Source organism: Platichthys flesus, chromosome 4 (genome assembly GCF_949316205.1).
Source record: "Platichthys flesus chromosome 4, fPlaFle2.1, whole genome shotgun sequence".
NCBI classification, from domain to species: Eukaryota; Metazoa; Chordata; class Actinopteri; order Pleuronectiformes; family Pleuronectidae; genus Platichthys; species Platichthys flesus.
This window is the reverse complement of record NC_084948.1, coordinates 17,298,806-17,311,176: the sequence shown is the minus strand read 5'-3', so window position 1 is coordinate 17,311,176 and position 12,371 is coordinate 17,298,806. Positions and strand designations below refer to the sequence as shown.

General features: G+C 41.3%; 1 protein-coding gene across 1 annotated transcript; it reads right to left on the bottom strand.

The window, feature by feature from the left end:
* Positions 1–497: 497 nt before the first annotated feature.
* Positions 498–7,533, bottom strand: laynb (layilin b). The gene is made up of 7 exons (XM_062386690.1): positions 7,360–7,533; positions 5,578–5,884; positions 5,159–5,316; positions 4,355–4,399; positions 3,876–3,953; positions 3,607–3,724; positions 498–3,214 (listed from the first exon to the last, which is right to left on the bottom strand). The coding sequence occupies exons 1-7, from the start codon at positions 7,430–7,432 to the stop codon at positions 2,887–2,889; spliced, it is 1,107 nt and encodes a 368-aa protein (XP_062242674.1). The 5' UTR covers positions 7,433–7,533; the 3' UTR covers positions 498–2,886.
* Between the last annotated feature and the right edge of the window lie 4,838 nt (positions 7,534–12,371).

The window sequence follows — 12,371 nt, the reverse complement described above, 5'->3', positions numbered from 1 at the left end:
ATTGCATTAACCGTGTACAAATCTGATATATGACCTAACATATAACCTTATATAATGTAACCTGCAGGCCCTCGTGTGAGACCAGACATTTTATCAGCAACAAAGGCTCGTCCAGCTACACACCAGCACCACCTGTTGGCAGAAATTGAAAATTGATGCAAGGCCCCGCATTTCCTTATAGACCAGTGTTGGATTCCAAAGGCTCGGTTTCTGGGAGGCTCTGTTTCCCTGTTTATCTGTGTTGCCTAACATGAACCTATAACCCAAACCAGTTGTGTGTTATCATGATGAACATGACCCCGTTCTAACCCCTTAGCCCCAATATGTTGTCTTTGCCAAAACTCGAGCATTGGTTTCTGATGTTTACCATTTCCTTTTGAAATTTTCTCAGTGCAGTACTTAGACAGCATTCACACACATCTGACATCACTCCGCGACAAACACACATGACACTTGAGTATTCCCGTACTCCTATTCAATAAGGAATGCAACCACAATATTGTGCAACCAAACTTTATTTCACACCTAACAATCATGTCATGTTCCCGAGACGCGGGGCACATTCCCACCCAGTGGTCGTTCTAACACAGAACCGTGGTTTGCTAAGCAGGCAGAGCCGAGCAGCGCCCCGAAGGCCTCTGCTGTCACGCATAGACTTCCTGGATGTAGGAGTTCCAGATGTGCTTTTGGCATTTCCTGTCGAACATTCTCCAGGAACACACTCAGCCTCTCCTGGCTTACTACATCTTTCCGAGACACCGAACCAACAGCCCACTCAGTGCTCACTCAGTGCACACCGAGACACAACCATGATATCTTTATGTTCATGACAAAGGTACGTTCTTTCACAGGCAAACAGCGATGACCTGATCGAAACTGGTCAGTCCTCACTGGTGTCTATGTCACAATCAGTGGTTTAGTTTCTCGCACAGTCAAGTGGAGGGGCGGGGGGGGGGGGGGGGTACTTGAAGTTGACTGGGGTCAGCAGAGTTCTATCATCAGTGTTTCCACATGCCCTGTCCTGTTCCCTGACATCACAGTCCAAACAGGAAGCCTTAAATCGGGGCTCGCACACACACACACACACACACACACACACACACACACACACACACACACACACACACACACACACACACACACACACACACACACACACACCGCTCTTCGGGTTTAGAGAAAAGGTCAGAATAGTCCCTAAATAGGACGTGTGCATCAGTGGAGAGCCGACGCAATTTCTCGGTCGCTGTGCCTCCTACAGTAATATCTAGTGAAGTTAATGGAAAAATGGTTGAGTAGTTTAATTTGGGATTGTTTACAAGATGAGTAACCCTGCGCGAGGGCTCAAAACTTGCAGTTATTCCCAGGGTTACATGTGTAATCTACCATGCCGTATATAGCAGCACTTGCTGCGCCACTAAACCGACCTGACTCATTCGTGATTCAGATCAGATTTCCACCACTGACTGAATTTTTTTGATGGATATTTAATAATTCTATATATAAAAAGAAGTTTGAATATATTATCTCATTCCATCTGTCCACCAGGCTGGTGTACCATTAAATTGTTCAACAACATAGATGCATGTCTACCGTCCCAAGATGATGAATCCTAGGATTTTTGTCTGATTTTTCTCTGTTGCTTCCAGCAGCTGCATGTTTTTCCACATTTCCTCTAGAAATTCTCAACGATTATACACTGATTGGTAAAACAGTTTTGAAATTCACAGAGTCTAGACGATCGACCTTAGTGACATATACACCATCACAATGAAGAACAGCTCAAGTCTAATTTTTCTGTCCAAAAAACGTCCAAGCTAATAGGAAAACTAGCCAAACATGACCTGAACTCAACAGAGAACCTTTTTGTGTGTCCCATCCTGACCTGATTCCGATGCATACATATATATACTTTCCCTCTGCTTTGGACCCTTTGCAGAAACTTGGACTATGGGCAGAGAAGGTCTCTGGTTCGTCTCTTGTTCGACTCAACAGAGAAACAACAAAAAGACGAACCTGGATTGATCTGTCCAAAAATCCAAGAGGATTCTCCCTACCCTGTCTAGTGCCCCTGAGCAAGGCACCTTACTCCCCCAACATCTGCTCCCCGGGCGCCGTACATGGCTGCTCACTGCTCTGTGTGTCCTGCACCAGATGGGTCAAAAGCAGAGATTAAATTTCCCTACCTGCATGAGAGTGCCTGTGCATGTGTTTGGGATAAATAAATGCATCTTAATCTTAATCTTAACTATATATACCTTCAAGTCTGATAACATTCCTTGGCCTCAACTATACTTACGTTTTGGTGTTAATTAGCAAATGTTAGCATGACAACACACCAAGCTCAGATGTGGAACTTGGTAAACAATATACCAGTTAAATATCTGCAGGTTGTTAGCTCAAAACAAAGCTGTGCATAGATTCACCATCACAAAGCTGCTACCATAATAACAGGCTTGTCTTCTTACATAATTAAATGTGGTAATGGGACTTTTAAACATATCTTATTGTCTTCGCATGGTCAAATTCACAATTTGTTTGACAATCTGAGCAAGAGAACTCTCTGAAAGTTCTGGTTCTAAATATACTGCAGAGTCACAGTTGACCAAACTTTGGGAAACCCAGCAATAGTGAGTAATGAGACTTGAATGCTGGATGCAGAGGAGGCAGCGCTGCAGATACACACAGGAAACAGATCTATCCTGAAATAACCAGGCTGACACAGCCACCTGTTTAGTAACCCTACACCACACAAGCAGCCAGTATGGTGCACAGAAGGAAACAGGGATGGAGAACATGGGGTTCTTGTCTCTGGCTGGATCACTTTCTGTAGCTGCAGTGAAGTATGACAGACACTTGGGAGAGAGCAGATAGGCATCGACAGCCTTATCCGTAGATCTCGTTTTCCACCCAACCAGTCTGACCGCGGCTGCGCCGACTCTGAGCTTTGCAGGTCTCGTAGATGTCGTTGGTCACAAAGCCGCTCGCCTTGTACGTGCAGGACACGTTCTCATAGTCGTCACACTGGGTGTCCAGGGAGGGGCCGCACGATAACTTTGTCAAGATGTCTGCGGTGGCGCTGGCGTCGAGGGCGGTGTGAGGCAGTTTGGTGATGTCACTGAAGGCGTAAGGTCCTTGAATGGGACAAAGTGAAGCTGTGGTTGACTTCCATGGTTGTGATCTACTGGGGCAGCTCTCTGTTTCTGTCTTCCTCCTGGATATGAGAGAAATGACATTAAGGAGCATGACAGCATCATTACAACATGACTGAATTACCACTTCACATGGCAAATAAAGTGAGAAATCACATTTGTTATCCACATTTGGACAACATGTTTCTAACTGCAAGCTGTAAGGATTTAAGAGGTATACAATTCACACACAGTATATCCTTTTGAAATGGGTGCTTACATCGGCCGGATATTAAAGACCTGCATTAATGTGCCATATTGATAAATACATATTCAACAAGAGCATTAGGCCCAAATTTATTAACTACCTCTGCAAAAAGAACAATATATCTCTTCTAAAATGTCCCTTAATATGCTATTTGGTAAATCTGCTTTCAGAAACAGGATTCTTTATATGTCACTTTTCTGCTTTTACCTCTTCGCATGCTTTCTGTAACAGAAGAAGCCAGCAGCCGCAGACAGCAGCAGCAGGACAGCAGGAACAGTTGCATAAAGGATGTAGGAAGCATACAGGGTGTTGTCTGAGAGAGACACTGCAAAGAAAAACACAGTACTTGCCATAAAATACTTCAAAACATGGCCTCTGTGTTTGATTATTTAGGAAACGTCATGATTCTGTTACCACGAAACACAGATTTCCTAAAAACATTAAGGGCATTAACCGATTCAAATTTATTTTCTTACCTGAAGACTCAGGTAGAACTATTTTTGTCTTGTCGTCACTTTCAGTAGTTGAGAGTAGTTTGGGCCTCAGGGATGGAACTGGAGCAATCAGAAAAAGTTCAATCTGAGTCATTGCTTATATAACCATTGCAGAATTGAAAAGATTTTACCACAATTCAGAACATATGTCAATAGATGTAAATGTTATAAGTGTGCATATGTTTTTGACAACGTCTTTATTCTTAATTAAGGCTGAAAACATGTTCATGTAACCTGCAGATCATTGAAATGACAACCTAATCATTAATACATTATTACCACTAGATGTCTTCATTCCACAAAAGGAAACGGAAAAATTCAACATTAAAGTGAAAAAAAAGTGATTTGGTTGTTTCTTGATCCATGTATAAACACACCTGCTGTCACTTGTTATCTTTATATCACAGGAACATAAAGCACACATGGATAGTATGTGTGGGGTAGACAAGTGCACATTGTACCTGCATGTGTCATGTTCCGTTCATCAGTAAAAACTGGTGCTTTTTCTGCAGAGGACAGAGAAAAGAAGATCACGTCATCCAGACAGATTTTCTATTTAACATAAAATGATTAATCCAAATAAAGACATTCAGTCCATAGATACATGCTCAAAAAACATTTGAATTCAGAAACAGAGAGAAGAAGAACCAACAGAAAATGCTGTAAAATGAATCCACAAATTAAACTGGTCATAAATAAGAGAATGCTTACAGTAAGATATGCTTACTGTAATAACACATGAAATGTGCACATCAATTCCGTAAAGGGTTGTTTTACAGTTTTAGTTCCCCTAAAAGATTACAAGAAGGTTCAAACTTACTGTAACTAACGCACGGCCAAGGGCCTAAAGTTCCCTTATGACAACTTGAAATTCACTTCATCAGCATTGTTATTTGTATATCCACCGAATTGCACATACTCATAAATAGCAACCGACAAATGTGTGATTTTGAAACCAAGATTCAGGAATTATTCTCTGAGAAACGAGAAATCAACGAAAATGTTGCGATACTAAAACCAATGAAAACCGATTCCTGGGTCCTTTTTAGGTCATATTTAAGGTAGCAGGTTTCTTATAAACATTAGCAGATATATATTTCCAGGTTTCCAGAGAGCAAAGCATTACAGTAAACCCAGCAACCAACAACACATTCGTACACTGAATGTTTAGTTCTAGCTGGTGCAAGCATTGGCCACATTTCAGTCATGGTCAGACACAGATTTAAGAATCAAAACAGCCCAGTGTCAGTAATCTGCTCGCTCACCTTCTGGGTATTTGCAGACAACGCTGTTCTTAGAGTAGCAGTTGACGTCACTCCACTGGAACAGGAAACGGCCATCTCCGCCAGGCGGAGCAGGCGACTGATCGTACAGAATCACGCACATTTCACCACGACACGACGGCTCATCCCAGTGCCAGTTCCTGCAGAGAAAAAAATTCAAGTTTCAGCCTCTTATTACATTTCTTATTGAAGCATTGGACAGATTTCGTCATCGCATGCGGTTTTCCACTTAAGGGACTTTACAAATTCCATAACTCCCATGCAAACTTCATTTAACCCAATTATCTCTTCTAAATCATAACTGAAAACAGGGGTTTTCCATTGACATTTTCTTTTTTTTGTATCCCCTCTCTTAATTGGTTATCATTGATGCAGTCGCAACACAAGAAAGAGACACAGACCTGAACTTGGCCTTGCTTCCATCCAGCCAATAGTACTGTGAGGGGCAACCTGGGATGGTGGCCCCTGCCCTGTAGCGCTGGGGGCTTTGGCGGAGAACGATCCAGAAGTCTCCATCTCCGGCCTGCATCTGTTGTATGAACCTCTCGACCAGTCGCTGCTCGCTCTCGGTTTCAATGCTGAGCAACTCGCCCCCGTCCGACCTGCAGGTCTGTCTGGCATCTTCGAAGGTCACCCTCCGTCTGCTGTCCTGGATGTTGGACACCTTGTAGCACGGCCGCTCTGTCCCACGCCGACAGATCATTTGGCCTGCAGTCAAGCACCCGGGAGATAACAAGATGATGGGTTCAGGTTTGGTTCGTAAAGACCTCCTGCCGCACATAGCAGGAAGGTTATAAAGAAACGACACTACCACGGACAAATTAGGAACCAGCAATGTTGGGGTCACAATGCTTTGCAAAAGTCATTTCACGTTTTACCACATTGTGGTGCATTGTGAAACAGTGAAAAAAAACATTTTAAATATGCAGGTCTGAAAAATGCAGTGGTTTGCTGATGCAGCACAATGTGTTGGTTTGTTATTGACTGAAGTTTGTTAATTATGGCTTTATTCTTGGTAGTCTAAAGGTAAAAAAACAACCCCCTGCTCTATTATTCTGCATCATGATGCATGCAAGGGGCAGGACACTAAACCCTGATGGCTTTGGCGGCAGTGTATGTTCGTGAGAATGTAAATAGTTTTGCAGAACTGGAAAAAACACTATATAAATTTGTCCATTTGCTGGAGGCTCAGGAAGCTGCACTGCATTCCCAGTAGTAAAGAACATGAGATTTCCCTTTTTCATAAAAGCTTTGGATTATCCTTGATTTGTCCCATGATGGGGAACAAAGGGGATGAAAGAAATATAAAAAATAGCTTCGATGAACATTACAGTGTAAACAGCCTTGCACATTAAAGATAATGCAATTACACAAACAACATTTTTTAAGTTACAGCTGAGAACAAGCAAATGTGAGAGAAAAGTATAAATAGTGAGACATTTTTATTTATTATTATTATAAATATTTGTGTTCACTCATCTGTTATGATCTGGGTTGTTAGGATTCCTCAGGTAGATCTCATAGCCCTGAGGTCGGACCACTTCATTTGACCATCCATTGATAATTTTACATCTAGATGTATGTTATGTTTTTATGGGGAGGGGGTTATCTGTTTTGATTATTTTCTTATTATGTGTTATTCAGTGATTGTTATCTCGCAGTGTGCACACTGAGGCAAATTCCAAACAACTGGAGTTGTGTGGCAATAAATTATAGAATCTTGAATCCATTTTCACTGTGATGCGTTGCTGACATCTTTCCCTCACAGACAATGAGACATGGGCGTCTGCTGTGTAGTCAATAGGAACAGAGATGCTGTTGTTATTATGGCTACGGTTGCTTTTGTATCAGCCTTACATTAGGATACAGGATAAGTTGCATTAGAGGAGTTTGTAGTTAGCACAGTTGTTGGAAAACCTCCTGATCTGAAACCAGTGGGAAGTGAATCAGTTTGCAGCACATCACGTGTCTGTGTCTGTTTATCATTATCAAGCCTCTTCCTCATGATGAGTCTGGTCACAACCCTGTCAACCCTCAGAGGAAAACCTGTAAATAACATCAGCTATTTCACATAACACACAGTGGAGAAACGTTCTCGGTAAAAAAAACAAAACAAAACAAACACACAAACGCACGCACACACACACACAGGAAACGGTCTGAAACCGAACATTCCTGCTTACCATCGATTTTAGAAGCGGATCCAGGCTGGAACAAAACGAAGACGACGGTGGCAAACAGCTTCATCAAATCCATCTCTACATGTTCCCTACATGAGCTGCACGGCCACTGGTGAGAGGTTGAAGTAACGGAAGGAGAGAGCTGCTTCTTCAGGAGCTGGACTTCAGGAGTTTTTCTTTTCCAGCCCGGAGACGAAAAAAAAAAGAAGCAAATCACAACCAGCAGAGGCAGCAGAGGAGAGAGAGAGAGGGGGGGGGGGGGGTCGACTGGTGGAAGGCGTGCACATGGAGTCTAGATGAGAAAGGAAAAACAGAATCAAGAGTGAGATTTTTATTTGGTTAACGAAAAGAGAAAGTTGCTTTTCAGTGAATCTATTCCTTCAAGAGGCAAACATAAACAGCAACTGGAGTATGATTTTGTGCAGTCAATTTTCAGCCTGTCCCATTTAATCCCATTCACATCCAGTAATGTCATTATAATGGGCTCAATGGAGTGCTTTGTGCGTACACTAATGCATCATGCTCCCTGCAATAAAGTGAAGAATGGTGGTGATTGGGGAGGAAAATGGCTCAGAGGAGAAAACCAAGCAGGAGAGAGCAGAAACTCTAAAAGGCCCTGTGTCAGCTTTTCTCTTGTCTCTGTCTGCTAAGCTCCTGTGATGTGATGCAGCTTGAGTTTACTGACCACATGTCTGGTGTCTTTATTCAAATCTCATTAAAAAACAAGCAGGAGTCTGTGGAAGGAAACAGACTCAGGCCCCTGTGAAAACACGAGGGCAACGCAGAGATAGGGACAGAGTGGTAGATAGAGAGGGTGAGAGAGAGAGAGAGAGAGAGAGGGATAGAGAGATAGAGAGGGTGAGAGAGAGAGAGAGAGAGATGGAGAGACATGCAGGGGGAGGAAGGGGAAAACTATTTTTTTTCTTAGAAGCATACTTCCTGTTCATTGCTCTGGGTTGGTTTCCAGGCACTGTAGCTCAGTTTCCAGAATACGAGTGATGGTGACAGTTTGGAGCACTCGTACACATTACGCAATTGAAATAATTGTTTTTGGCCCTAAAGAATAGAGAATAATTACGTAGTTAACTTTTTTAAATGCAACTTTAATGTCTTGTTTTTTATGTGATTCCAATATCACATTGAGTCTCCTTGTGTCTAAATGGTGCTGCATAAATTAACTTGACGTGCCTTGCAACAAAAACAATTAATTTTACGCGGCCCAATCCAGCAAAATCGGCAGAATGGAACTTTTCCCACGAGAGACTGAGACACTGACAGGTGGAGTGGAGGCCCGCTTCACTTGCGGTTAAGTAAAAGTTCTGTTTGTTGTTGTTGTTGCCTTAGAATATAATGACCGCAGCACTCCAGGGCTGTTAAAAGTGCTGTGGAAGTACAACTGTGTTTGAATGCAAGGAGGGCTTCATTCGTATTAAATGAGGTAGATTGTAATATTAACTGTGTCTGTGTTATTCATGTGGTAAGTTTATTGATCATTGTTCCAGTACTGAATTTGGTTCAAATAACAACGTAGCTAACCCCTTTTTAAAGAAAACATGAAGTCTCCACCAAACTGATGTAAAGGTTTCAATGAAATACTTTCAAAGAGATTTAGACACTAACCAAAACCGAATTTCATACACTTCCAGTAGGTTTTGTATAATCCTGCTGCAAAATAAACAAACAACTAACCAATCAACCAGCCGACCAATAACTGACCGACAACCGGCCGACCAACCAACCAGGCAACCAGGCAACCAAACAACAACCGACAACCGACAGACCAACAACCGACCGACCAACCAACCAACCAACCAACACAACAAAAACTGACAGACCAACAACCGGCTGACCAGGCGACCAACAACCAACCAACCAACAAAAAGAGAGTGGTGACAACAAAAAGATGTGAGGACACAACCTAACATGTACACAACTACCAGACTAGTGAACTACCACCTCACACACCTCCCAGTTAAAAACACACATCAAAACATTGAACAATTTAAAGTAAAATGGCAACATTTGTATAAATATAGAAAAATAATGAGGAAGATCAAAAGAAAGTGTGTCGCAAAAATAATAAAAATATTTCATGTAAACTAAATATGATGGTGATGATGGGTTAAATGTTTGATGGAGATTTGCAGGAAGGATGAGATGATCTGTCTGGGCTCCATGTGTGAGCGATTACAGGTTTTTCAGAGAGCTGCTGCGTTGCCATCTTCACCAAACTCTGTTTGGAATTCTTCTTTTTTCAAATGTTTCCTGGCTGAATGTTGGAAACACACGCTGAATTTTTAATGACCCTCGGAGTCCTTTTAACCGATCAACAGTTCAACATTGCACTTGAACTTTCCGGGAATAATTCTAACAATTGAGGGAGCGACTATCAGGGTGATGAGTGGGAATGAAGGCATCACCGTTTGAAGCTGCTGTTTTACAGTAAAAAAAAAGAAACATGGTGTTGCTTTAATCTGCAGTTTATCCTTCTCTTGTGTTGCATGATTTTGACAACAGCTGTCAACAGATGACCTTGGAAGCAGAGTAACGAACACCCGCTCCTCTCCGGGGAGCTGAGAGAAGACAGGCTGTTGTGGGGTTTTCTCTGTGTGTAGCTCTGTTGTCTGCTTCTGTCTCCAGTGGTAACATAAGTGTGTTTGTCGTGCAGATGTCTAGTTGTTAGACGGCGCCTCTGGAAGCTTGTCATCTGTAACCTTGAATGATTTTTTTTCCTTTGGAAAGCCTCCATAATTAATTTGATTATTGCACGGTGCACGCAGACGTCTGTCATGTGATGAGGAGGTGTGACTGTGTGTGTTCAGAACACTGCCCTTGTTGAACTTTTATCCTATCATCAGTATCTTTATTGCAGGGCAACAGGCTCAGAGATTGTGTGTGCGACAAACAGAAGTGCACCACAGATCATTTCACAGAAGGATTTTAATGCTGGCCTGTTTATACAGCTGTTCTGTTATAACGGATCTTGTAATGTTGCATAAGCATTTGAAAATGTTTATAAAATGCTGCAGACTTTTTACATCCCTTTCAACATATAAACACATCTCCCCCACGATTAGGGAAGACACAGAGCAAGTGTAACATAGTGTTGGCATAGGGATAATAAAGGATCTCCTTTAACCCCGCTTTGTCATATTTATCTGCTATGGAATATGTGGTCATTTAATTTAAAATGTCAGACAATAAGAGCATTATTGAGTAAAATCAGGATCCTTTGAGCAGTTGATGATGCAGCATTGATCCATTCAGTGGCACGAGGTGCAGGATTTTGTGTCATAGTTTACTCCGAAGAAACTAATTTTCATTAGAATTGATGCCTTTTTTTATTGAAACCACAACATACAAAGGCTTTGACTGTGCTTGTGTTCACTGCAGGGGAAGTGGTGTCTCTTGCTTTGTGAATCACGAGTCTATTACACTGAGAGAACTGCGCCTGGTCTGAGTTTGTCCAGCAGATGACACCAAACGACTCATGAAACAAGGACTGTACTTAATATAACTCTGATGTAATATAATCTATATCAGTTCCTCCGCTTTATGTTGCCCTATTCTTCTACTCAATTATAATTCAGTGGGAAATATTGTGCTTTTACTGTACTACAGTGAACTTACAGGAATCTGTAGATATTAAGACTTGAAAAACATGTTTCAAGGGGCCTAGCCCCATTGACACATGTAGTTCAGGTTGATGTTCAAGTTGTATTTATTATATGTGAGTTAACGAATGGTCAACTGCAAAATGAGAAGGGATGGACAAGAGGAATGGGTCAGCACAGGAATAATAGCAATGAGGATGCAAGTGAAAAAGCCAAAGTGATATGTATCAGATAAACTGGACATTGTTCTGTATGAGTACTTTTGCTTTTAAAACTTAATATTAGATTTTTCCAAGCAACTTTTGCTAAAAATAAGGTTTTATTTAACAAAATTGCCGGCACTTTTAATTAAGCATCTGAATGTTTTTTCTTTAATAATACAGAAACTGATATAGTTTCATATATTATCAGCAAAGGTTATTTAAATGTGTTGAGCAAGAATATAACTGCTGCACAAATTCAAATACTGAAACTAGTATGCAAATAGTTTCTTGTACGGAACAGACAAAAACTTCTTTGAATTTGTTGCATGAAACATATTTACCACTGAGTTTATGAGATCTTCACAACCTGAAGGCTCATTAGCTGATGATCTGGTTGACTGTACATGCCCAGAGTACAGTTCTGTCTCCTCACCAGCTTCCCAGTGTATCCTCTTTCCTCCAATACTTAATCTGTGTCCTCCCCTGGGCCTTGTCTTCATTGTTTTCTAATGTCATTGTGTGTCAGTAGCTCATGAAAGGAACCAGTAAAGATTTTTCTGATCATTATATGGCACAGGACACGGTCATGATAATAATAGTAATATCTTCAATTATCTCCTAAATGGTGACTCGATGAGTAATGTATATCATGGATGTACTATGTAGCCATCATGTGCTAAATGCTATCCAATCACAACCATGCATATCAGAAATACCTGCCATGTTTTTAGATTCATGACAGTGCATTTCAAATCTAGAAAGGCACTGAGTGGACCGCATACCGCCGCCCAGGACCAACAGAGCCCTTAAATTCAATGAAACTTCACCAAATTGCACACACTCATAGATATTGAGAGATTGTTGTAATCAAGATCCATTAAATATCCCCTTTGAAATCAGTAGAAATGAAGACTAAGGATCAGCAAAAAATGTAACACATTTCCATCCAGACCTACACCACATCCTACCAAATTTTGTAATGGGTCAAGTAGTTTTTTTGCATAATCTTGCTAACTATCAAAAAACTAACACAGATGAAAATATAACCTACCATTTGGAGGTAAATATTAAAACTTTCTCTCGCTTATCAGGACATTTTGTCACCACTTAAAGGAACCCATTTGTGTTTGTATTTTAAAATCCCTATGACTGCAGGTAAATGATTTTCATTGGGGGAGTGAAAACATTCACGTTTTAT

Excerpts from the sequence above, each read along its gene's own strand:
- laynb (XM_062386690.1), bottom strand. The coding sequence starts at position 7,432 with ATGGATTTGATGAAGCTGTTTGCCACCGTCGTCTTCGTTTTGTTCCAG. Across the intron at positions 5,885-7,359 it reads ATCCGCTTCTAAAATCGATG|GCCAAATGATCTGTCGGCGT; the intron begins GTAAGCAGGAAT and ends GCTTGACTGCAG. Across the intron at positions 3,215-3,606 it reads TACAGAAAGCATGCGAAGAG|GAGGAAGACAGAAACAGAGA; the intron begins GTAAAAGCAGAA and ends TCTCATATCCAG.